Source organism: Eretmochelys imbricata, chromosome 25, assembly GCF_965152235.1.
Source record: "Eretmochelys imbricata isolate rEreImb1 chromosome 25, rEreImb1.hap1, whole genome shotgun sequence".
Taxonomy (NCBI): Eukaryota; Metazoa; Chordata; order Testudines; family Cheloniidae; genus Eretmochelys; species Eretmochelys imbricata.
The window spans coordinates 17,259,714-17,286,882 of NC_135596.1; the positions used below are offsets into that span (position 1 = coordinate 17,259,714).

General features: G+C 44.1%; 1 protein-coding gene and 1 long non-coding RNA gene across 6 annotated transcripts in view; one reads left to right on the forward strand and one right to left on the reverse strand.

Moving 5' to 3' along the window:
* Positions 1 to 27,169, forward strand: part of MED26 (mediator complex subunit 26) — a 52,300-nt gene that overhangs the window by 18,569 nt on the left and 6,562 nt on the right. For all 5 annotated transcript variants that reach the window (XR_013348727.1, XR_013348726.1, XM_077841827.1 and 2 more), the window contains exon 2: positions 25,626 to 25,700. Coding sequence is in view for 3 of the 5 variants with exons in the window: in XM_077841827.1 (XP_077697953.1) it covers positions 25,626 to 25,700 (75 nt within the window). In the remaining 2 variants the exon portion in view is untranslated. The remainder of the gene's footprint in view (positions 1 to 25,625; positions 25,701 to 27,169) is intronic.
* The window catches only part of LOC144280092 (uncharacterized), a 37,507-nt gene that overhangs the window by 2,185 nt on the left and 8,153 nt on the right, over positions 1 to 27,169 (reverse strand). The window lies entirely within an intron of this gene.

Here is a 27,169-nt window from a genome sequence, read left to right on the forward strand (position 1 = left end):
AATGGCCATGCTACTGAATGGCCTTGACAATAGCTGGCTATCCATGGAATAATTGTGCTTGCTTGTAGGGGAAGGAGAAATAACCCAAACCAGATGGAACAGTTTAAAATAATGAGGCACTATTTTGAGAAAACAAAGTACTTGAGTAGGTGGGATGCTGAGGAAGAAACAACCCATACTTCAGTGAGGATAAAAGTAACTTCTCAAAAAGGTGGGGGGCAGGGAGAAAGACTTTTAGCAAATCTGTAGCTAGAATACAAGCTATAGAGTGCAAGCTGTCTTCTGTCAGGGATGGTCTAACTCTGTAACATACTTAGCTCTGCCTTGAGTGCAGGATCTGGATTAGAAGACCTCTCCAGGTCCCTTCCAGTCCTATGATTCTCCCACTGTAGTTCCATCTCCCACTCTGACTTGGCTCCTTGTGCTGCAGGGCAGGCAGCAACTGGCTCAAGCAGAGGGTCGGTGAGCGGAGAGAGGGATTGTACCTGCAGCATGGTCAGGAGATGTTGAGGGAGAAGCTTGGCCTAGTGAAGGTTACCAGAGGTTAGGGGAGTGGAGCAAGTCGGAGTGGCTGTATACAATGGTCTATTTCCCTTTGCCTCCCAAATTATGCCCGTAACTCTGAAGATCTTTCTTACATTTAGTTGTTTTGGCAGATTTCAGGATAAATGCTCTGATTAATGTTAAAAGAACATTGATATCTGGGAAGGAATATATTTGATATACCCATTAAGAGCAGTGGAATTCATTTTTTCTAGAACTCTGGTGTATATCTTGACCCTATAATTTTGTAAAAAGAAAAGGAGTACTTGTGGCACCTTAGAGACTAACCAATTTATTTGTGCATGAGCTTTATTTGAGCTGTAGCTCACGAAAGCTCATGCTCAAATAAATTGGTTAGTCTCTAAGGTGCCACAAGTACTCCTTTTCTTTTTGCGAATACAGACTAACACGGCTGTTACTCTGAAACCTATAATTTTGTAGTTGTCCCCTACTGAACATGACTTTGTCATTCAGTCAGTATGTGTCAAGAGAACCTGCTACAGAAAGTGGCCAGATTCGCCAACATGGGTATGCAATAAGATAATGTGGACTTAAGGTTTGTTCTTGGCCTTGTTGTTCAATCTCCATTTCCTCACCGATGAGGTGTAATTGAGTACTGTTAAATCCAAAGTCTTGTCCTTGCCTCCAAGGCTCTGTTTCTCACTGCTTGCCACTTTTATTCTGAAGTTCTGTAGCCCACCTGTTTTACTTCCTTTTTAAATTTCTAGTTTGTCTATTTTAGGTACTTGTATATGGCTCCATCACCATAGTATTGGAGTGTCTCATAATCTTTAATGTATTTATCCTCTCAAAACACCCCAGTGAGGCAGGACTGTTATCCCCATTTTACAGATGAGGCACTGAGGCTAAGTGACTTGCCCAGGGTCACACAGGAAGTCTGGTGGAAGTCCTAAGCTAGTGTTCTTACTACTGGACCATCCTTGAGAGACACATTTTCCCACAAATGCTCCAGCAGTGACCCCCCTCTCTTACTCTAATGCACTAGATTTAACAGAGGAACTTTCCATTCTCTTTCTTTGTCTGATACTCATTAGTGGAATGAGGGACATAAGTGACACAAGCCCATCACCAACTGTATTAAGAGGTCACCAACTTACTGCACAATAGGTCACTGAACTGCTATTAGATGCTATTAGTACCAGTAAATCAAACCAGGGACTTCGCAGTGAGAGTCAGTATCTTACTACTGTTAAATCTCTTAACCATGCAATACCTAAGTACTGTCATTAGTATGTAGACACTTTATTGATACCTGTTTTTAATGTTATGGGGCAGTTTGAAAATTGCCCTGCTACACATTGAGGCTTATGATACAGAATCCTATTGTTTATCATTGCCAGTACTCAGTATCCTGTCTTAGTTGGCATGCTGAAGATCTGAGATAACTTCTTATCTTAAAATTATTTTTGTTTCCAGTTGACTATCGATTAGTCACTTTCAGTTTATTGCATTGCCACAAAATACCAGTTGAGGGCACTTGCACATGGTTTCCAGAGTGGTTTTTTTAATGTCAAACTATTTATACTCACATGCAAACATTCTGATTCTGTAGGAGAGTCAGACTTGTGATGGATCCATATATTGCAAATCTGTATTGGAGGAGTCATTCAGTGCTTGGGCATGCTCTCACCAACAGAAGTTGGTCCAATAGAAGATATTACCTCACCCACCTTATCTCTTTCATGTCTCACTTATAAACAAATATCTCTTCCCTCCCTCCAGACAAGAGGGTAGTTGTTTCTGAGGAGCAAGGGTAACAGGCCTGATCATTCTTTGAGATGCTAGGGCAGTGCTCTTCACTATTTTTGAAGTGTGGGCCACTTTGGCAAACATCCTTCAATGTGAGAGCCACGTGGGATGGGGCAGAGAGGATTCAGAGTGTGGAAGGTGGCCCAGGGTAGGGCAGATGGTGGGGTGAGGGGTTCAGGGTGCAGGGGGGTCTCATTACTGGGGCAGAGGGTTGGGATGTGGGGGGTGAGGGTTCTGGGGTGGGGCCGGGGATTAGGAGTTTGGGGCGTAGGCAGGCTGCCCCTGGCTGCAGCCAGAGGACTCACCCCAGCCCTCTCCCTGTTGGCAGCAGCTAGCTCTGGGGAAGGGGTCCTTTCTCTCCCACCCTGCCAGCAGGCAGCACGGGGCTCTGGGGGAAGGGGCCCTCTCTTTCCCTGCTGGCAGCAGGGAGCTCCAGGGCCGGGGGAGAGGCCCACAGCAGCCCTGCAAGCCCCAACTTGCTCCCCTCCCCAGTTCCCTCCCACCCCCTACCTCTCTCCTCTCCAGGTCCCTGCTGCATGGCCCTTTAGGTAGATGGGCGCCGCCACTGGCTCACGGGCCTTGCAATGAAGAACGCTGTGCTAGGGTGTCAGCAGTAGTATGCATAAACTTCTTTCCTGCTACTTTGATGCCTCTTTCATAGAGATTACAAAACTTCTGTAGTTCTTGTCATGTCGTCATACTGCTTCCTGCTACATTTGTGCACATGTGATTGCCTGTGATCATTGCACTCTGCCAGGTCACTGGAACAGCATTTACACTCAGACAGCTGGCATTGCAGGAGATGCTTCATATTTTGAGGTTATCTGCCCAGTCATATGTATTGAAGCCAGTAGTGTAGACCCACTTGATCATCCAGTCTCTTAAGATTTAACTATTCCTCGTCTTGCTCTTTTTAAGGAACTAATTTGAAAATAGAATATCCAAAAAGCAGGCAGATCTAATGGATAACTAGCTCTGTCAGAATAACCAGCTTTTTCATTGTGTGGCTCTAGTGAGGGATGAACTTGAGCAGCAGAGAAAAGGGACAGTCTGGAATAGCCAAGCGTGTACTTGGACAAGTTAGCTCTCTGTGTGACTGCTTGCACATTTTGCACCATTGGATATTGTGGACAGAAATAAGAACTCTACATCATCTAGATTAGGGATGTAAAATATTAAATGGTTAACTGATAAGTATTAGTCTTACTATTCATATATTGCAGTTTAATGTTTAAAACAGATTGGTAAAATCATTTCACGATGTAATACCTAATGTGCGCATTAAAAACGCTGTAGTAATACCTGGGGGGTGCTGGAGTTTGTCATGCTCTCACAGCTTGGGGCACTGCTGGAGCAGCCTGTGCCTGGCAGAGGGGCCCCTGCTGGGGGCAGCCCGGCAAACCCGCTCCTCCTCCTCCTCCCCCCCCCAGCTGCAGCAGCGGATCTGCCCGTGAATCACTGGATCTACCAGAACAGTTGGATCTTTCCTGGCAGCAATCTGCTAAACTAGCTGCATTAGGCAGCATCTAGTAACTAGGAGAGTGAGGGGTGGGATCAGAGCAAGGCGCACAGCCGTGCGCATACAAACAATCCCCAGCATGCTCTGCTCCACCTCAGAGGAGAGACAGCAGGGTGTCTCTCCTCTCCCCCCCCCCCCGAACTTGTTAATGATTAAACGATTAACTGATATAATTTTAATAGTTGAAACAAGTACTTTTTAAAGCAATATTTACATCCCTAATCTAGGTGACATTAGTTGGACTCTTTGATACTTGTTCAAAGACATAACTCCAGTAGTTATAGCTCAAATGGGCAACACTTGATAGAAATACAGTGAATTGCAAAAAAAAAAAAAAAGGACTCAATTAGATTCCTGAGAGAGTTTTAGAGAACTGTAGGAGCCATCAGATTCTTAAATGCAAGCTTGCATAATTTTAAATCTCTGATTATTCCCTAGGGTTCATTAGGGTTAAGCAAATGATTCCAAAATTATTCTCTCTAGTTGGTTTTTCTAACTCTTTCTCATACACAGCCTGGCTAACAGAGTCTAGCTTTGCTTTTGTTGTAGTGGTGGCGGAAAATGACTGAACTGTCAGTGATTTCTTTGCTGATCAGATGAAATGGAATGCTGTCACTTTGGGATATTTTGCTCTCAACAGAGAAAACAGTGCTTGTCAGCTGAGTATCAACTGCTGAAGCTGGAGAAGGGAGTCAAACTGATTGCATGGTAGTGATTCCCATAATGAGACTTAACTATAGACTTCTGATAGAATACACACACAGGACAAGTAATTTCCTTTTACTGTAAAGAGCACTGAGACCATAGCAAATCGAAATCAAGAAACCTAAAATCAATTGTCTTTCTGTAGATCAGTTGGGCTTTTACTTTTAATTAAAAAAAAGTGTTCCAAATTAAATATTATGTTGGTGAAATGGAGTTGTTCATCCCTGTGAATTTAATAACTTACCCAAGAATAAACCTCATATAGAGGTCTCAAAGATTAAAAATTAACACTATGTCCAGATAATGTTTGGATTACAGTCTTGATATATCAGAATTCAAGTGGTCATTCTTCTTCTTTTAAATACATTTCCTTATTGTGAGATACTCCAATTATATTCAGCAGAAGCATGTGAAATTTACCGTGTGCAATTGCAGCTGTTCAGTCAGCCTGAGTTTGTGGGTGGTTTAACTGGTGCTTGGATGGTGTTTTACCTACTGATCCCTCTGCCTGGTCCTGGCAGTAAAGATGACAATTCATGTGCCAAAAACTCTGATCCAGTCCAATAGTCATACATTTGACACTCTCCCTTTCAAGCTAGTCTTTCCTAGGATTTTGGTCTCCCAGAAGGAGATTTGGATTAATTAGATCACAGGTGGGCAAGCTTTTTGGTCTGAGGGCCAAATCTGGGTATGGAAATAGTATGGCGGGCCATGAATGCTCACCAAATTGAGGGTTGAGGTGTGGGAGGGGGTGAGGGCTCCAGCTGGATGTGTGGACTCTGGGGTGGGACTTGGTGTGCAGGAGGGGGCTGGAGGTGGAACAGAGGGGTTCGGAGTATGGAAGGGGGCTCTGGGCTGAGGCAGAGGGTTGGGGTACGGGTTCTGGGCTGGAGGTGTGGGTTCCAGGCTGGGGTTAGAAATGAGAGGTTCAGGGTGTAGGAGGGGGCTCTGGGCTGGGATACAAGGTCGGTGTGTGGCCGGGGATGGGGCCCCAGGCTGGGACTGAGGGGTTTGGAGTGCAGGAGGGGGCTCCGGGCTGGGGCAGGGTGCGTGTGTGTGTGTGGTGGTGGTGATGGTCAGGGCTCTGGCTGGGGGTGCGGGCTCTGCCATAGGGCTGGGAATGAGGGGTTTGGGGTGCAGGAGGGGGCTCTGGGCTGGGATCGAGTGGTTCGGAGGGCAGGAGGGAGAACAGGGCTGAGGTAGAGGGTTGGGACGTGGGAGGAGGTCAGGGGTGCAGGCTCTAGGCAGCTGTGTGTGCTGCTCTGTCTGCAGGCGCTGCCCCCGCAGCTCCCATTGGCCGCGATTCCTGGCCAGTGGGAGCTACAGGGTTTGCGCTTGTGGTGGGGGGCAGCATGTGGAACCTCCTAGCTCCATGTAGGAGCTGGAGTGGGGACATGCTGGTGCTTCTCGGAGCTGCGCGGCACGGGGCAAGCCCGTGACCCTGCTCCCTGGCGGGAGCTTGAGGATCATATTAAAAGGTCTGATGGGGCAGATGCGGCCCGTAGTTTGCCCACCTCTGAATTAGAGTACTTGGAGTTACTATACTAGTAATGAGATATAGCTGAACTGAGTTGAGAATGTAAACTTAATAGAATGTGTAGCCATCTGTGTTCAGGTTTAATTGATGAATTTTGATGTTATTTATACATATGCTGTCGAACAGAGTGAGCACGCTTCATAGGTTATGTACAAAATGGGAAATGACTGCCTAGGAAGGAGTACTGCGTAAAGGGTTCTGGGGGTCACAGTGGACCACAAGCTGAATGAGAGTCAACACACTGTTGCAAAAAAAGTGAACATGATTCTGGGATGTATTCACAGGAATGTTGTAAACAAGACCCGAGAAGTAATTCTTCTGCTCTACTCCACGCTGATTAGGAGGATTGTGTCCAGTTCTGGGCACCACATTTCAGGAACGATGTTGACAATTTGGAGAAAGTCCAGAGAAGAGCAACAAAAATGATTAAAGATCTAAAAAACATGACCTATGAGGGAAAACTGAAAAAATTGAGTTTGTTTGGTGTGGAAAAAGAGAAGACTAACGGGACATAAGTTTTCAAGCACATAAAAGATTGTTACAAGAAGGAGGGAGAAAAATTGTTGTTCTTAGCCTCTGAGGATAGGACAAGAAGCAATGGGGTTAAATTGCAGCAAGGGAGGTTAAGGTTGGACATTAGGAAAAACTTCCTACCTGTCAGGGTGGTTAAGCACTAGAATAAATTGCCTACGGTGGTTGTGGAATCTCCATCATTGGAGATTTTTAAGAGCAGGCTAGACAAACACCTGTCAGGGATGGTCAAGCTGATACTGACACTGAGTGCAGGGACTGGACTAGATGACCTCTCAGTCACTTCCAGTCCTGTGATTCTATCACTAAAACTAGTGTAGTTTGCTGCACTATTAGGGCTTGTTTACACACCCACCCACCCACCCACTCCTACTGCTGCAGCTGTGCAACTTCAGCTCTTCAGTGAAGACACTGTCTATGCCAGCAGGAGGGCTTCTCCCTCAGAGGTGGTCGCTAGGTCCACAGGTGAATTTTCCTGTTGACCTAGTGTTGTCTACACAGGAGGTTTGGTTGGTTTAACTGCGTTGCTCAGGGGTGTGGATTTTTCACTCCCCTGAGTGGTGATGTAGTTATAACAACCTAATTTTCTAGGGTAGATCAGGCCTTAGGCAATGTCTACACGGAACTTTCGTCGGTAAAACGTTTGTTGGTCAGGGGCGTGAGGAAAAAAACCCCACACCCCTGACCAACAAAAGTGTTACTGACAAAAAGCGCTGGTGCGGACAGCCCTTTGTCCTGCCTACAAAGTTACCACCCCTCATTGGGGGTGGTTTTATTTTTTGACTAGAGCTCTCTCCTGCCAACAAAGAGTGGATATGCTGCATACCTTACAGTGGCACTGCTGTAACAGCCCAGCTGTGCCGCTGTAAGATGTGCAGTACAGCCTTAGTCTCTTGCCTACATTCTCATCATTTTTACAGCTGATGAGTAGTCAATTCATAGCAAGAGGATCAGAGAGTCCTGCTTACAATTTTGAAATAATTTCCTATCTCCGCAATCCCTTTCAGCCCCCTTCAAAAAAGCTACTTTTGTCACCATCTAGTAGACTCTTTACTGCCTTAACTTTAAATACCAGAATGGGTTTGAACTTTTTTTCTCCTTCAGAACTCTGTGCTAGGAACAAAATATTTGTATCAGATGATGAATTGCAAGCTGAAAGGTTTCTTGCTCAGTTTTCATAGTCCGTAGCCTTTTATAATTACATACAAGCAATTATCCAAGACAGACTGTATCACTTTGACAAGATCTAATTTAGAACAAGAATTGCTGTACTGAATAGACTTTTTTCTGCTTGGGAATAGATAGAAATACACTGCCACGGCCAATCTTGTTTCTAGTGCTTGGTGATTAGAGAGGTATCTATTCAGAAGACATCTAAATTTGTGTAAATATTGGAAAGGTTAACCCTTCAATCATTTAATCTGTCGTAGTCTTTAATGAAATTTCCAAAGCATCTTCAGTGATGATGCAGTCTTTTTTGCTTGAATCTGATCTAATTTATTACAAATAACTTAGTGTCTTTTCATGGGGTTCCTACTTGCCAAAAAAATCCTTGTTTGGGAAGTATATTTTCAATGCTGATCTTGAAAGGTGCCTGTGGTGGGGTGGACTAGGCCCAAAGGACTCCTACTGGAGGCCTCAGGGTCCTGTCATACCCATCCCAGGACAGGAGAAGTGCAGAGGTCCTACAAACGGGCTAGAGTGGTTGCAGAGGAAGTAGCCAATCAGAGAGGCACAGGGAGTAGCCAATGAGGGCCCAGCAGGCTCATATAAAAGGAGCTGCAGGGCCAGAGTGAGTGCAGTCTGCTAGCAGGGACCGGGGGAGCAACAGGTACTCCTGGCTGGTTGGCTGCAAGGCGTAAGGCAGGTAGTTGCTGGCAGGGACCAGGGAAGTGAGGGAATAGCTTCTGTGTGGCTGCCAGGACTCATTTAAGGCAGGCCCAGGGAAGGGACTCTACATAGAACTGTTAACACCTTCCCTTGGAAGGGGGCTAATCTAGACTGAGCCAGCTGGAGAGCCAGAGTCAGAGGACTAAAGGGCAGGCGAAGAGCCTCCAGGGAGGAAGCCCTGGGGGTGCTTCTCCATCCCAGAGCAGGAACCTTCACATGTAAGCTGGCCAACTAGTGTACTGAGAGAGTCCCTGTTGGTCAGACTTTTGAAGACTTGAGCCCGAAGGGCTACAGAGATAGTATGGGTGGCTCAGCCAGAGGACAGAGTCGCTGAATACCTGCTGAGACATGTATCAGCTGGAGGTGGGTGCTCACAAGAGGTAGGTGCCACCTTGCTGAGAAGAACTGAGAGATCGCAGGCACCATCAGCCAGAGGAAGGAAGTGCTTGTGAGAGGCAGGTGCCAACCCATTACAGTGCCATATATGTCAACTCTGGGGAATGTTACCATGTCTCACTATAGAGCAGCACAGCACAAACAATCTGTACAAACTTCTCCATGTGATTTAACAAGTAGGGTTTAATTCTAGGGATAAGTACAGTAGCTTTTGTGCCTATTTGTTCCTCCAACCTCTGCTGACACAGCCAACAAAGGTGTCATTTGTTGTGGTCATGCACCGTGGACACCTGCACCACTAGAAACTCTGAGCTCCCGAATGCATTTCATGTAGTGCACCAAACTACTGTTGGATGGAAGGTCGCTGACCTCTTATTAAATACTTAGCCATGGAAGATACTACAAATGGATAACTTTCAAACGTAGTGCTTAAATTAACTCACAATTCAAAGGTAATAAGTAGGACCCTATCAAATTCATGTCCGGGGAAAATCTGGTCACGGACCATGAAATCTGGTGTCCGTCTCCTCCTCCCCCCCCCCCCCTCCCCCCCCCCCCCGTGAAATCTGGTCTTTTGTGTACTTTTACACTATACTATACAGATTTCATGGAGAAAACCAGCATTTCTCAAACAGGAGGTCCTGACCCAAAAGAGGGTTGCGGGGGGTGCAAGGTTATGGTAGGGGGGTCATGCTTTACTTCTGTGCTGCCTTCACAGCTAGGTGGCTGGAGAGCAGCGTGTGCTGGCCAGATGCCCAGCTCTGAAGGCAGCGCCCCGCCTGCAGCAGCACAGAACTAAGGGTGGCAATACCATACCGTGCCATCCTTACTTCTGCACTGCTGTTGGCGGTGGTGTTCACAGCTGGGCTCCTGGCCAGCAGCTGCTGCTCTGTGGCCACCCAGCTCTGAAGGCAGCGCGGCCACCAGCGGAGGCACAGAAGTAAGGTGGCAATACTAAGACCCGCCCCTACAATAACCTTGCGGAACCACCACCCCCCCCCTTTTGGGTCAGGACCCCTACAATAACACTATTTCAGATTTAAGTATATGAAATTTATGATTTTAAAAATCCTATGACTGTAAATTTGGTAGCGCCCTAGTAATGAGCTGACTGTTTAGTTTTACAACCTGTCTGTTGTTGTTGGAGTCGCTGATTCAGGCTTTTTAAGGGCATCTTTCTATACTGATGAAGATTTGAACTCCACCACAAGATTGAGGCCCCACCTTTCCCCCAAAAATCCAAACTGTAAGAAGTAAAACTTCATAAATTAAGAGTAGTGTAGTACATGATCATCTTACTGACATGAATAGTATCTTATGCATATCCTATCTTTAGACAACTTCGTGATAGTGGGTGGAAAGGGGAATTAATAGATTAGTGCCCTTGCAACTGATTTCAATGTCAAAATCATGTTGCCAACTTGCTAACTTACCTATTTGGTATGCGCTATAGGTAACATTCTAGTTTACGCTGCATGTTCATTGTATGCATCATTTAACCTCCTAACCTGTTTCAAAGTAGCAGCTGTGTTAGTCTGTATTCGCAAAAAGAAAAGGAGTACTTGTGGCACCTTAGAGACAAACCAATTTATTTGAGCATAAGCTTTCGAATGCATCTGATGAAGTGAGCTGTAGCTCACGAAAACTTACGCTCAAATAAATTGGTTCGTCTCTAGGGTGCCACAAGTACTCCTTTTTGTAAATTCAGAAGTGTGATTAATGAGTTTAACTGCTAGAGACTGATATTGTGGAATAAATAGATCGGATTTGCATTCTGTCATAGTCCATGGACTATGACATTGAATGGGTTGTTGAAAGTGGCTCAACACAGATGTTTGCCTCCTCCAATAAACTTTTGTGTGCACGATCCACGTGGCTATCAAGCTTCAAAACACAGGATAAGGACAAGCAGTAGAAGTTCTTTAGCTTTGCAGAAGAGGAGTTAGAAGAACTGGCTATGTAAATGGGAGTAGTTTTGGCAGGGAGGGAAAGTGGCAGTCATAGACTGAGGCAAATAGGCAATAAAACCACCTATAAGTTATTGAGGCAGCTGAATTATGCAACTATATACTCTTGCAGTTTCTACAGAGACCCAGATTGTTAAAGTCCCTTGCCAGTTCATTTTATTGTTTTATCTGGTATGTAAACAATAATACAACATTCTGAACAGCAGACTGTTATCTGGGCTGCTGTTTTTCAAACTAGAACAGTTTCTCATGGCATGTCAATGTATATGGCTGAAGTTAGCAAAACCATTTCATCTAACAAGCGAGCAAGTATTTAAATATGGTGGTAGCTGTGCGGTTTTGGTGTCTCTAGTAGGAGCCCTGTGTTCAGGGGTTTAACAACTGTGTTTACATCTTACTAAGCCTTGGAATTTAATTCCTGTTCGGAAGAAGAATTTAATTCTCAGTCTTAAACTGGAATTTCTGATTTCTACATTTTTAATTTAGTTTTTACAACTTCTAGAAACACGATTCGCTTTAAAGTAAATTTGGCAAATGGTGAGACTTCAGAGTGAATTAATTGTACACGTGAAATTTTGAAGGAAATCTGAGTTCTCATAAGTGAAAGTTAGTACTTACTCCACGTGCTTATTAGCTATTGCTTACAATATTTATTTTCTGGGGAAATCTTATTGTATAAATGTTTATATTCTTGAAGGTTTATGCTCTGATATGTTAGCCTGATATAGTCCTTTGAAATCAATGTTCTAATTGTGAAGTCATGCAGTGTTAATGTGCTATTGTCTCCAAAGGATGGACTTCCTGTTGTAGAGATGGTACTTCTAAGCAGGCTGCTCATCTTTGGCAGGTCTCCTTGCCATGTGCAATTTGGCATTAGGTCTGACACTGACAATTAAGAGCCTGCACATTCCGTATTATAGTTTAGAATTAGGTGAATATGGTTTTATTAAGGATTCCATAAGATGGTGGTTGTTTTTAGTGAACTGTTGTTCCACAAGGTATGGAAAGAAATTTTCTCATGGTTCTTAACAAAAACAAAATCTGTTGCAACTGGCCACGGGGGCTTTCAGAAGAGAGACATTCTGCTGCCTTTAGTATATGGAAGGCATGCATAGAGCTGGTGGCGTTGGTGCCTCATATCCAAGAGTGCTTTTTTACATAATTTTGTGGTTCTAGGAGATTTTTGTAATAGGGTTTCTTTTATTTTGTCAGAATGCTGGAGGTGAGAGTGTATGTGGAATCCCCGAAGTGGCCTCTGTTTATTTCTTTGGGTTTTTTCCTAATTAAAAAGAGTTGCTACTGGATATTCCCTGTCAAAATGCTCTCTTCTGCCAGCTTCATGTGCACACCTGCATTATCAGACTCCTTCTATTAACTTTTTAATAGATGTATGGCCTCTCTCTCCATCAGTTTGACAGTCACTTAAATCTTGTAATGTTTGGGGATTACCAGTAATTGTAAAAAACAGTCACTCAGATTGTTGGTCTGGCGGGCGCATTGAGTATAATTACTCAACATGACTCATTTCAGATAAAACTTATTAGGAGGGAAGATACCCAGTTTTCCAAAGCCTAAAGATGCTTTGTGTATTCTGATGTCTAGAAATTCCCCAGAATTATTCTGTCAACAGGGACCTGGAATAGCTAGTGCACTAATCTTATTTTATAAGAACCTTGAGAAAACTGGTGCTGAAATAGTAGAGCAGGTGCCAATGCACCAAGTAGCCTTAAGGTTGCCTAAAAAATTGTGTGGTGCTGAACTGCTGTATCTTGGGCACCAGGGCACTGAGAACAATCCAGGTGCCCGAGCATCAAGAAACAGCAGCCCATTGAAGTGAAACACAGACACCAAAACTTCAGCTGAGGGCAGGCACTGCAGGAAATTGGGTGCCAAAGTGCCTGAAGCTGCAGACTCAAAATTCTGCACAGTTAAACCGGACCTGATTGGAAAGTAGGGTTAGATATGCACACGATATCTGCTGAGGCACTGCTGGGACCTGATGAAGAGCTGGAGCAGTGATTAATGACACTGAGGCTATGTCTACATGATGGAGTTAAGTCAACAATCATAAACCACTGTAACTACATTGCTTGAGCATGTTTACACAACGCTTCTTGTGTTGGTGGAGCAGGTCCACCCACCGTTGAGCAGTGCATCGTGGGTAGTTATCCCACTGTGCAACTTGTCACCTTCTGCTGCTTGTAGTTCTGGGAATGGATTGCAGTGCAACATGGGGGCAGGCTCACCGTCCCAGGATGCAGTTCTCACTGTTCCATTATTCCATGGGCTTCCAACTACATTTTGTTCCATTTTTCAGCAGCCCCTGTAAACTGTGCGCCCGCCATCTCTGCCTGAAAGTATGCATCCTGCACTGCTGTCCAGTTTTGTGATGAGCGTTATGAACATACTGCAGGATCAGCCATGTTATTTCATGAGCTGTGAATCTGATAATGAATCTGTGATACCTGCCCTGCTGTGTGCTGTGGAAAGAAACAATTCAGGACTGATGTTGGCATTGACAGAGCAGTTGCACATGGAATGTCAGTACTGGGCTCGGAAAACAAGCATTGAATGGTGGAATCGCATCGTGATGCATGGATGACAGGCAGTGGCTGCAGAACATTTGGATGCGCAAAGCCATCTTCCTGGAATGGTATGCAGAGCAAAGACACCAAAATGAGAGCTGCCATCGTGGTGGAAAAGCAAGTGGCGATTGCTGTATGGCAGCTGGCAACTCTAGGGGTTCCTTCATCCTATCTGTTGCCGGAGTGAGTGCCAACGCCATTAGGAGTGCTCTTAGGGCATATAAGTGATGTGACAAGATGCCATATCTGCAAGTCCTTCAAACCTAGGAAGAAGAAGGATCTCGATATCTGTCTAAGAGCGCTCCTAATGGAGTCGACACTCACTCTAGCAGCAGATAGGATGAAGGGTCACCTGGTGTCCTCGCAGAGGATTTCCAATTGGATTACCTCGTGAACATAAGAATGGCCATACTGGGTCAGACCAAAGGTCCATCCAGCCCAGTATCCTGTCTACTGACAATGGCCCATGCCAGGTGCCCCAGAGGGAGTGAAATTACTAGGTAATGATCTAGTGATCTCTCTCCTGCCATCCAGCTCCACCCTCTGACAAACAGAGGCTAGGGACACCATTCCTTACCCATCCTGACTAATAGCCATTAATGGACTTAACCTTCATGAATTTATCCAGTTCTCTTTTAAACCCTGTTACAGTCCTAGCCTTCACAACCTCCTCAAGCAAGGAGTTCCACAGGTTGACTGTGCGCTGAGTGAAGAACTACTTCCTTTAATTTGTTTTAAACCTGCTACCCATTAATTTCAATTGGTGACCCCTAGTTCTTATATTATGGGAACAAGTAAATAACTTTTCCTTATTCACTTTCTCCACACCACTCATGATTTTATATACACCTCTATCATATCCCCCCTTAGTCTCCTCTTTTCTAAGCTGAAAAGTCCTAGCCTCTTTCATCTCTCCTCATATGGGACCCGTTCCAAACCCCTAATCATTTTAGTTGCCCTTCTCTGAACCTTTTTTAATGCCAGTGTATATATATCTTTTTTGAGATGAGGGGACCACATCTGTACACAGTATTCAAGATATGGGCATACCATGGATTTATATAAGGGCAATAAGATAGTCTCCATCTAATTCTATATCCCTTTTTTAATGATTCCTAACATCCCATTTGCTTTTTTGACTGCCATTGCACACTGCGTGGATGTCTTCAGAGAACTATCCACAATGACTAAGATCTTTCTCCTGATTGGTTGTAGCTAAATTAGCCCCCATCATATTGTATGTATAGTTGGGGTTATTTTTTCCAATGTGCATTACTTTACATTTATTCACATTAAATTTCATTTGCCATTTTGTTGCCCAATCACTTAGTTTTGTGAGATCTGTTTGAAGTTCTTCAGTCTGCTTTGGTCTTAACTATCTTGAGCAGTTTACTGTTGTCTGCAAACTTTGCCACCTCACTGTTTACTCCTTTCTCCAGATCATTTATGAATAAGTTGAAAGGACTGACCCCTTGGGGAACACCACTAGTTACCCCTCTCCATTCTTAAAATTTACCATTTATTCCTACCCTTTGTTCCATGTCTTTTAACCAGTTCTCAATCCATGAAAGGGTCTTCCCTCTTATCTCATGACATCTTGATTTATGTAAGAGCCTTTGGTGAGGGACCTTGTCAAGACTTTCTGGAAATCTAAGTACACTATGTCCACTGGATTCCCCCTTGTCTACATGTTTGTTTGACCTGCTCAAAGAACTCTAATAGATAGTAAGACATGATCTCCCTTTACAGAAACCATGTAGACTTTTGTACAACAATTTGTTCTTCTATGTGTCTGACAATTTTATTCTCTACTATTGTTTCAACTAATTTGTCTGGTTCTGATGTTAGACTTACCGCTCTGTAATTGCCAGGATCACCTCTAGAGCCCTTCTTAAATATTGGCGTTACATTAGCTATTTTCCAGTCATTGGGTACAGTAGCTGATTTAAAGGGCAGATTACAAACCATAGTTAATAGTTCTGCAATTTCACATTTGAGTTCTTTCAGAAGTCTTGGGTGAATGCCAACTGGTCCCGGTGACTTGTTACTGTTAAGTTTCTCAGTTAATTCCAAAACCTCCTCTAGTGACACTTCAATCTGTGACAATTTCTCAGATTTGTCACCTACAAAAGACGGCTCAGGTTTGGGAATCTCCCTAACATCCTCAGCCGTGAAGACTGAATCAAAGAATTAATTTTGTTTCTCTGCAATGACTTTATTGTCTTTAAGTGCTCCTTTTGTATCTTGATCATCCAGGGGCCCCAGTGGTTGTTTAGTAGGCTTCCTGCTTCTGATGTACTTAAAAAAAATTTTGCTATTACCTTTTGAGTTTTTGGCTAGCTGTTCTTCAGACTCCTTTTTGGCTTTTCTTATTACATTTTTACATTTAATTTGGCAGTGTTTATGCTGCTTTCTATTTACCTCACTAGGATTTGACTTCCACTTTTTAAAAGATGCCTTTTTATCTCTCACTGCTTCTTTTACATGGTTGTTAAGCCACGGTGGCTGTTTTCTAGTTTTTACTGTGTTTTTTAATTTGGGGTATATGTTTAAGTTGAGCCTTTATTACGGTGTCTTTGAAAAGTGTCCATGCAGCTTGCAGGGATTTCACTCTAGTCCCTGTACCTTTTAATTTCTGTTTAATTAACCATCTCATTTTTGCATAGTTCCCCTTTCTGAAATTAAATGCCACAGTGTTGGGCTGTTAAGGTGTTCTTCCCACACAGGAATGTTAAATGTTGGTCACTGTTTCTAAGCGGTCCTGTTATAGTTACCTCTTGGACCAGATCCTGCACTCCACTCAGGACTAAATCAAGAGTTGCCTCTCCCCTTGTGGGTTCCTGTACCAGCTGCTCCAAGGAGTCCTTTAAACTATCGAAGTTTTGTATCTGCATTTCGTCCTGAGGTGACATGTACCCCAGTCAGTATGGGGATAACTGAAATCCCCCACTATTATTGAGGGTTTTTTTGATAGCCTCTCTACTCTCCCTTAGCATTTCATTGTCACTATCACTGACCTGGTCAGGTGGTCGAAAATAGATCCCTACTGTTATATTCTTATTAGAGCATGGAATTACTATCCATAGAGATTCTATGGAACATGTGGATTCATTTAAGATTTTTATTTAGTTTGATTCTACATTTTCTTTCACATATAGTGTTGGTCTCTCCCCCCCGGCACGACCTGTGCTTCCGATATATTTTGTACCGCGGAATGATTGTGTCCCATTGATTTGTCCTCACTCCACCAGGTTTCTGTGATGCCTATTATATCAATGTCCTCTAACACGAGGCACTCTAGTTCACCTGTCTTATTATTTAGACTTCTAGCATTTGTGTACAAGCACTTAAAAAACTTGTCACTGCTTATTTTTCTGACCTTTTCTGATGGGTCAGATTCTTTCTGTGAATGTTTCTCGTCTGATCTGGCCCATACTTTATCCTCTTCCGTACCCACCTCCTAACGAAAACCTAGAGAATCTCTATCAATAGACTCTCCTCTAAGAGAAGTCTCTGTCTGATCCACATGCGCCTCTGCAGCAATTGGCTTTCCCCATCTCTTAATTTAAAAACTGCTCTGCAACCTTTTTAATGTGAAGTGCCAGCAGCCTGGATCCACTTTGGTTTAGGTGGAGCCCATCCTTCTTGTATAGGCTCCCCCATCCCAAAAGTTCCCCAGTTCCTAATAAATCGAAACCCCTCCTTTCTATACCATCGTCTCATCCACGCATTCAGACTCTGAAGCTCTGCCTGCCTACCTGGCCCTGCGCATGGAACTGGAAGCATTTCCGAGAATGCCACCATAGAGGTCCTGGATTTTAGTCTCTTTCCTAGCAGCCTAAATTTGGCCTCCAGGATGTCTCTCCTACCCTTCCCTATGTCATTGGTACCTACATGTACCATGACCACTGGCTCCTCCCTAGCACTACACATAAGTCTTATCTAGATGCCTCGAGAGATCTGCAACCTTTGCACCAAGCAGGCAAGTCATCATACAGTTCTCCCGGACATCACAAACCCAACTATGTTTCTAATGATCGAATCTCCCATTAACACCTGCCTTTTCCTAATGACTGGAATTCCCTCCCCCGGAGAGGTAACTTCAGTGCGAGAGGATACCCCAACATCATCTGGAAGGAGGGTCCCAATTATGGGAAGGTTTCCCTTGGTTCCTGTTGACTGCTCTCCTTCTCTGGGCCTTTCATCCTCCTCAACAGCACACGGGCTGTCTGACCGGAGGTGGGACAAATCTACAGTGTCCCAGAAAGCCTCATCAACATACCTCTCTGCCTCCCTTAGCTCCTCCAGTTCCGCCACCCTGGCCTCCAAAGCCCATACACGGTCTCTGAGGGCCAGGAGCTCCTTGCACTGAATGCACACACGCCACCCGCCCACAGGGCAGATAATCATGCTACACTGAGTGCAATAAACAGGGTAGTCTCCACTCTGCTGCTTGGCTTCTGCCTGCATTTCTCCTACAGCTACCTAGGTTAATGATAAGGTTTTTGTTTAAATCAAGAAGTTTTGATTATAGTTTAGTTTAAAGGTTTTAAAGAATGGCAAGTGTACCTCACCCCCTTCCCACCTCCCTGTTAGCGGTCCCTGGTCACTTGCTCACTGCTTTATAAAGCCCTGGCCTTCTTGATAGCCCCGCCCCCTGACTAAGGCTCAGCCAATGAACACAGGCTTCTAGATTTCAAACCTTGTTTACAAGCTCATGGCTTCCAACTGCTGGCCACAGCACACAGTCCTTCAGACAGACACACAAGCTCAGCACACAGCAAGTAACCCCCAAACACAAACACACACTACAGACAGCCACTTTTACCCCAAGGGTCCCATATTTGCTCCTCCTTCACCTGGAGAACTCCCTCTCGAAACTCCCTGTGAACAGTCCCTGCAAAAGCACCTGTTACGACCTGGTGGGGGTTCCGCTGCTGCTGATTGTCAGAGCGCAGGCATCTTTGGTGGTCTTCTGGTGCACATCCCTATCCAGGACATCTGTAGAGTCACAATGTGGTCCTCTGTTCATACGTTTACAGCTCATTATGCCATCACTCAGCAGGCCAGAGATGATGCTGGGTTCGGCAGAGCTATGTTGCAATCTACAAGTCCATGAACTCCTTCCCACCTCCAGGGTACTGCTTTGGAATCACCTAATATGGAATGGACATTAACAAGCACTCAAAGAACAAAAGACAGTTACCTTTTCCATAACTGGTGTTTTTCGAGATGTGTTGCTCATGTCCATTCCACAACCCGCCCTCCTTCCCCACTGTTGGGATTTCTGGCAAGAAAGAACTGAAGGTGGGCGCCATTATACCGTGCCATGTGGGCACCATTCCAGAGGGTGCCAGAGCTGGTCCCCCTATGGATACTGCTGCGAGGAAAAACTTCCGGCACTAGTGCATGTGGCAAGGACATGAGGAACACATCTCGAAGAATACCAGTTACGGAAAAGGCAACTGTCTTTTCTCTGTGGTACTCCAGGCACTGGTGAATCAATGGGGTCACTTCATGGATATCAATGCGGGATGGTCAGGGAAGCTTCATGACGCATACATCTTCAGGAACTCAGGTCTGCATAGAAAGCTGCAAGCGGGTATTTCCTTTCCAGACCAGAAGATTCCAGTAGGGGTGTGGAAATGCCCACAGTGATCCTGGGAGACCCAGTGTACCCCCTACTCTTGTGGCTTATGAAGCCTTACGCCGAAATCTTGACAGCAGTAAGGAGCGTTCACGTACCAGCCAGGACTTGCCTATCCTTCCTTGGCCACATGGCTTAGTGTACATAGGTGACTGCCTTTGCTTGACTCCACCTTCATTGCCTCCAGATGTGTTCCAGATGGTTTACTTGCCAAAACGTCACATCATGGACCTCATGCTGACAGTCCTCACCAGGGTACTGTTCACGCTTCAGTGGTGGACAGACCCACATCATATATGCACAGAGGTTTCCTTCCTTCATTGTCCTCAGACAAGATGATGATCATCAATGCATCCCTCATAGGCTGGGGAGTGCACATAGATGAGCATGTGGATGATTACATGTCACAGGGAACATGGTCTCCTTGAGAATCCAGGATGCATATCAATACCCTGGAACTCTGAGCTGTAATGAAAGCATGTCAATCCTTTCTCCCATAACCATTCTCATCATGTTGTCCGACATGAGAGAACACCACTGCTATTTTCTTCCTCAACAAATGGAGGCACGAGATTGACTGCTTTATGCACAGAAGCAGTCAATCTCTGGAATTAGTGAGTCACTCACCAGATCCTCCTGTCTGCACCCTACCTTGCAGGGACACAGAATGTGCTCACGGATTCACTCGGCAGACGTCTTGTGACTTACCAGAAATGGGTACTCCACAATTCAGTAGTTCAAAACATCTTCACCTGATGGGGGTTTCCAACCACACACCTCTTTGCCTCCCATATAAACCTCAAATGCACTACACACTACTCCAGGGAGGTCTCTGCCACTACCCTCCGGGTCCGACCAAATCAACTATGCCTTTCCTCCTCTGCTGCTCCTACCTTGGGTACTCCATAAAATCTGATGAGACAGAGTGATGGTCATGACCCAGACAGTTCTGGTTTCCCAGTCTCCTTCAGATGTCAACCATCCACCAATTCTTATCCTCACCTTCTCCAACCTGCTGACATAGTTCAACCGTGAGATCAGACATCCCAATATACAGGTGCTCCACCTCAGAGCACGGTATTTGGATGGGCATCAACTTCAGGATGGACCTATCTTGCACAGCTGAGAAATATTCTCTCCAGCAGCAGGAAAGAATCCACTAAACACTTTTACAGGCTAAGTGGAAAGGCTTCATTTCCTGGGTCCAACAAAAGGGAGTTTTGATGGAATCGATGGGGATCCCCCTTCTCCTGGACTACCTTCTATCCTTGAAGGTGGCGGGTCTTGCCATTAACTCTCAAAGTCCACGTGTATTCCATTTCCTGCCCTCCTTCCCCTTTACTATGGGGATCTGTCTGATTCACAGTGGAGAAGGAACTGGAGATGTGGTAGGTCTGTCCTGCCCTTTGTCACCTTGAGCGGAAGCATGAGGTCAGCTAAGGCACATGTTCAAACCAACAGACACTACTTTCAAATTCTCTGACTCTGGGAGCATGGTGCGCATGTGTAAACCCTCAGTGGAATACAGAATAGGGACCGCACATCTCAAAGAATCGCTAGTTACATGTAAGTAACCTCTTCGTTTGTTTGATACCCTGTATGAGTTCCAATGTGGGGTGATAGGTGACAATTAGGAGTGTGCGGTCAAAGGGTTTTTTATTTCTGTATTGAAGCAGGTTCTCTCTGGGCATTTGGGTAGCCCATTCCATGATGTGATCTACTTCTCTGGTGGAGTGTCCTTGTGTGGCAAAGTCGTTTAAGGTGTGTATCCCAGACTTTCTCCTCAGAGCATATTCTATGGTGTCTGAGTGCCTGGCTATGTGTAGCAGATTTCTTGGTGTGTTTGGGATGGTTACTGGATCAGTTAAGATAGGTGTGGCGATCTGTGGGTTTCTTGTGTATGGTTTCAGAGTAGCAGCCGTGTTAGTCTGTATCTGCAAAAAGAAAAGGAGTACTTGTGGCACCTTAGAGACTAACCAATTTATTTGAGCCTAAGGTTTCGTGAGCTACAGCTCACTTCATCGGATGCATTCAGTGGAAAATACAGTGGGGAGATTTATATACACAGAGAACATGAAACAATGGGTGTTACCGTACACACTGTAATGAGAGTGATCACTTAAGGTGAGCTATTCCAAGCAGGAGAGAAAAAAAACCTTTTGTAGTGATAATCAAGGTGGGCCATTTCCAGCAGTTGACAAGAAGGTCCGAGGAATGGGGCGGGGGGAAATAAACATGGGGAAATAGTTTTACTTTGTGTAATGACCCATCCACTCCCAGTCTTTATTCAAGCCTAAGTTAATTGTATCCAGTTTGCAAATTAATTCCAATTCAGCAGTCTCTCGTTGGAGTCTGTTTTTTGAAGTTTTTTTTGTTGAAGAACTGCAAATTTTAGGTCTGTAATTGAGTGACCAAAGAGATTGAAGTGTTCTCCGACTGGTTTTTGAATGTTGTTCTTGACGTCTGATTTGTGTCCATTTATTCTTTTACGTAGAGACTGTCCAGTTTGGCCAATGTACATGGCAGAGGGGCATTGCTGGCACATGATGGCATGTATCACATTGGTAGATGTGCAGGTGTACGAGCCTCTGATGTGATTAGGCCCTATGATGGTGTCCCCTGAATAGATATGTGGACTCAGTTGGCAACGAGCTTTGTTGCAAGGATAGGTTCCTGGGTTAGTGGTTCTGTGGTGTGGTGTGTGGTTGCTGGTGAGTATTTGCTTCAGGTTGGGGGGCTGTCTGTAAGAAAGGACTGGCCTGTCTCCCAAGATCTGTGAGAGTGATGGGTTGTCCTTCAGGATAGGTTGTAGATCCTTGATGATGCGTTGGAGAGGTTTTAGTTGGGGGCTGAAGGTGATGGCTAGTGGTGTTCTGTTATTTTCTTTGTTGGGCCTGTCCTCGAGTAGGTGACTTCTGGGTACTCTTCTGGCTCTGTTAATCTGTTTCTTCACTTCAGCAGGTGGGTACTGTAGTTGTAAGAAGGCTTGATAGAGATCTTGTAGGTGTTTGTCTCTGTCTGAGGGGTTGGAGCAAATGCGGTTGTATCGTAGAGCTTGGCTGTAGACAATGGATCGTGTGGTGTGATCTGGGTGAAAGCTGGAGGCATGTAGGTAGGCATAGCGGTCAGTAGGTTTCCAGTGTTGGGTGGTGTTTATGTGACCATCGCTTATTAGCACCGTAGTGTCCAGGAAGTGGATCTCTTGTGTGGACTGGACCAGGCTGAGGTTGATGGTGGGATGGAAATTGTTGAAATCATGGTGGAATTCCTCAAGGGCTTCTTTTCCATGGGTCCAGATGATGAAGAGGTCATCAGTGTAGCGCAAGTAGAGTAGGGGCGTTAGGGGACGAGAGCTGAGGAAGCGTTGTTCTAAGTCAGCCATAAAAATGTTGGCATGCTGTGGGGCTATGCAGGTACCCATAGCAGTGCCGCTGATTTGAAGGTATACATTGTCCCCAAATGTGAAATAGTTATGGGTGAGGACACAGTCACAAAGTTCAGCCACCAGGTTTGCTGTGACATTATCGGGGATACTGTTCCTGATGGCTTGTAGTCCATCTTTGTGTGGAATGTTGGTGTAGAGGGCTTCTACATCCATAGTGGCTCAGGTTCCATTGTTGAAGCTGATCGTGGTGTCCAGGAAGTTGATGCTAGTGTGGGTGTGTTCTAGAGCAAGTCAAATGGATGGGCAGTTTAGGCTGTTGAAGTTGTGGTAGATATCTGAGGAAGTTTCTGTCCAGAGGATGAAAATATCATTGATGTATCTCAAGAATATTATTGGTTTTGTAGTGCATTTGTTTTTGAACACTGTCACCTGAGCATTTCAATCTCACTTATCCTAAGTGTGTCCACAGATTCTTTTGTGCACATGTGATGTGTATGCATAAAGCTGCAGATGTACAGATGAAGGTTGCATTGAGGCCCATTTGAAAACATGGCACCAAGTGTGTTAATGTGATATAAATTTATAGAATAACTCCTTCCTAACCTATATGTAAGGTAGCATAGCTTTGGAATTTTTGGTGCTGAGAATACCAAGTGTTTGAGACCGAGTTTAGAGCTCATAAAGCAGAGATTTGTTACTTGCTGTGATAATTGGAGGACACCTACTGGGCATAGTGTTTCTTGTTTCTCTTTCTGGTTTTAAACTCTTTACTATGGTTTATGTTGAGGTTTTTAGACTTTGCTCAGTATCTACCCCTCTGTGAAAATGAGTCACTGTTATGTAGATTTTTCTCAAAGTATTGTTTGATGAAAATTCATTCAGGAAGTACAATGGAGAAGTTACTGTTTTACACAGATATCGATCTCTGGTATAACTAATGCATTCAGTGAAGTGATACTTAAAAATAACTCTGAAATTATGTTTTCACCATTGCTGTTAGAAAAGTCTGTCTAAACTGGTTCCCAAGCTCTTTCATAGTGTAGATAATGTTCAGATTAATGTTCAGATTTTTTGGGTACCAGTTTAACTCCCAATTAACTGCATAATATTCCTATGACAGCAAGATTAATTCCTCACAGGAAAAGTTATAGGAAAGTATGTATTTATTTATTACTTGTCTTGAGTGGTGTTCTTGGAAAGAGTTAATCAGATTGACTACTTTTGCTCTTCATTTTACCTCTCCTCCCAGCTGTTATGACTTTCTCAGTTGGAAACAAGGAGAGGCAGCACCACATGACCAGACAGCTCTCCATATCAGCATGTGCTCAATGGGCTGTGGGTTGGGAGTTTCTTGTCTAGACTGTAGGAAAAGTAACGCTACTTTAGACTTGGCTGGCTTTCTCTGAAATGTTTATCATTGACAGGGCCAGCATTACAATTTATGGAATCCCGTGTTTCTGGAAGGGGGAGGGAATATAAGGCAGAGTTCCCTTCTTCTGTTAAGTCAAGGATGCTGTTGGGGGCGTCTAGCATCAAGCAGACTTCTCAGCAGCCTTTCCCCCACAGCCCTATTGATGAAGAGGTAGATGGGACCACCCATGAGATGTACTGGTATAATGGGATGGAGGATCCAAAGTGGCTGCTTGCACAGCTTGTGCCTAGTTAGACTCCACTGGAATCAACAGACTGCATGAACTGTGGCTGATTCTGGATCAAGACTTTTGTGTTTAAGACTGGCCCTGATCATTAATCCCACAGTTCAGGTTAGACACATGCTGTGGCTCCATGAAAACCATTTATATTGGCTGTGTTGTTCTGTTCTCTTTGCATGAGACTGATTTCAAACTGGAACTCTTTATCAGCTTCTAGTTTTCTCAGTGTGGTAAAGTGTAGGCAGAATGCCTATGATGATGATGGAGCAGGTTCCTTTACATGGTAAGCCACCTATCTGAGCACAGACTGAACAATCCTCTGGGGCATCTCATGCATTTGTTTTTTTCTCTCTGCTTATGTTGTAAGCTCACTGGAGCAGGGATTTTCTCTCTTCCTGTCTCATACAGCACTAAACACACTGTATAATGCTTCAGTGGTAGTAATGCTCAACTGCCGGTTAAGCCCCATGTTTTCATGAAACCCTTAAAGCTATGGCTTTGTGGGGGAGAAAAAGTATTGTAAAATTTCATTTTTATTGAGTTCGTTATATAAGGACAGATATGAATTTCAGGGTTTAACCCCTATTGTGGCATATGATGGTACTGTATTTGTCGATCAAGAACATAGCTTTCACCAGTCTGGCTTTACAGCAGACTTTTTTCAAGAATGCCATAAAATATTGGGCTGGGCCAGTCCGTTATGTGAGTATTTGTTACATGCCACCATATGAGCAATTTGAGTGATTCTCAAAAGTACAGTACATTAATAGACTGAACAAGATTAAATATTTTAATTTAACATTTAATCTATGCCACCACTTTTGAATATAAACAATATTATCCAACCCTAATATCAAGCTGTCTGTGGTTTGGATCCTAGGTTCTTTCCCATAGTACTATGCTGACAGTTGACCAGTGTGGCCATCCTAGCTAACAGACCCTAGATTTGAACTCTGGGCACTGATGTGCATTCTCTGTCTTGTGCTCTGGAATTTGCTTTCCTTGTTGGTCTGACAGAATTGGTCTGACACTTGGGACACAGTACAAGTCTACTCATTCAGGATTTTACCCGGAGGAGTGGAAACTGGGTGGTTTTGTCTTTATGCTTGCCATTCTCACCTTATTTTAACGTATGGTGAACGTACCGTGTGCATAAACTGGTCACATCTTTATGTATGAAAATAGGTATGTACTATCATGGGTGTTCACTTGAAATCAAGCACTTCAGCTGGCAACATGCTCTGAGTGTGTGTGTTAAACTTAGTTTTATGTAAGAGCAAGATTGTAACAGCTCCTTCAACTTCCAGGTGGTAGGCTGGAGGAGTATCCTTTTCCCTCTTATTGCACACAGGCAGCTCCCTAAGCCAGGAGACGTGGTGGCCATTTTGGGCTCAGTTCTTCTTGTAATTATACAATATAACATGTTTTAAATGTGGCATTATTTGAGCACTAAAATGTATGCACGAAAATTTAAATAACTTTCTCTTCCTTGTTGCAGATCCATAACATGGTGGCAGTGCTGGAAGTGATCTCCAGCTTGGAGAAATATCCCATAACCAAAGAGGCACTTGAGGTATGTCACCTTACATGTAAAATCCACATATGCTTATGTATGAAAACAGATCACCTCTGTACAATATCTTTTGAATCCCCTTTAATGTATTCCAGCTCTTCCACAAAAACAGATAAACAACAAAAGATTACAAATTTAAGGCAAAGATATAGTAATTAGTCCCCACTCCTTCTTCTGGCACCTCCGTACATGACCGAAAGAGTTGTCTTGGTGGAATCATATACCAGTAGAAGAGTAACTACATTGGTGTATGGGGCAATCCAATTTCTGTTCACATAAGGGACCAGAGCAATCCCTACTTGCCACTGGTTAATTCCTTGTCTGATTCAGCCAGTATCACTTCTGTATCTTATGACTGGTCACTTTCTTCTTCTTGCTCAAATTCTAATTCTCTTTGATAACCTACCATGAATAACATCACTTTATATAGCCATAAAATTAGTTTGAAATATGCCCAATTCAGTGCCAATCGTTGATTGGCTGTGAGGTTAGTTCCCCCTGTGAGAATACTATATAGCTAAAGAACGCTGACTCATACACATTGGGTAATTCATTGTTCAGTTCACTTTTCACTCTTATGCCATATGCCCTCTGTGAGATTTGGTATACAAAAGGGATCACTGAGAGAACCACCAGATTATGACTTCCAGTACCTCTGCTGGTGGGACAGCAACTGCACAAGCTGGTCCTCTTTGGACCCTTTTAAATCCATAAAGCTAAAGAGGATTTTTTTGCACCTAGATGTTTAAAATATTTAATTTAAATTTAAAGCTTTGGAATTCAAACTTCTGTTGGTGAAAGAGACCAACTTTTGAGCTATGCAGAGCTCTTCTTCAGGTCACCAGTTGCTGTCGATGAATGCACTTAAACTGGCAGTGTCATGCCTCTGAAAAACATAACTGACTTGTATTCAAAAGGGATCCAATTACATTCCTCATTGGCAATCTTTTACTTTCTAGGACAGCACAGCACTGCTCTGCCAATGCCAGTCATAATTATGATTCATTTCCAATTGGCTCAGGTTGAACTATATCCACTGTTATCAGTTTCAAACCTATCATGTCCCATCCCCTCTAACATGCAAAAGGAGTTAGTGCTTCACTTCACAGACTGCACTTTCTTTGGTCTAATGTTATATGCCAATATTCCTTACCTGTAATCTGATTTCTGGGGCAGTTGCCTAATGTTTCCAAATGAATGTTTTGGGTATAACCACAAAACAAAGAAGGGCCCAGATATTTCCCTTGCAAACTGAGGGAAGTCATGTTTAGGCACCCCAAGAATTTTATTTAAATTGGCCCCATAAATCATTCCCACAGCACTTGGGGAAAATTCTATCTTTGACTCTGGAGGGTGGAGTAGGATGTGACAATAAGCCAAGAGTGATTATCAGCTCTAAGGTCTGTGATTTCTTGTCCCTCTTTCTACATGCCCGTGGTGGTGAACACACACCTTGTCTGGTTGGGGGT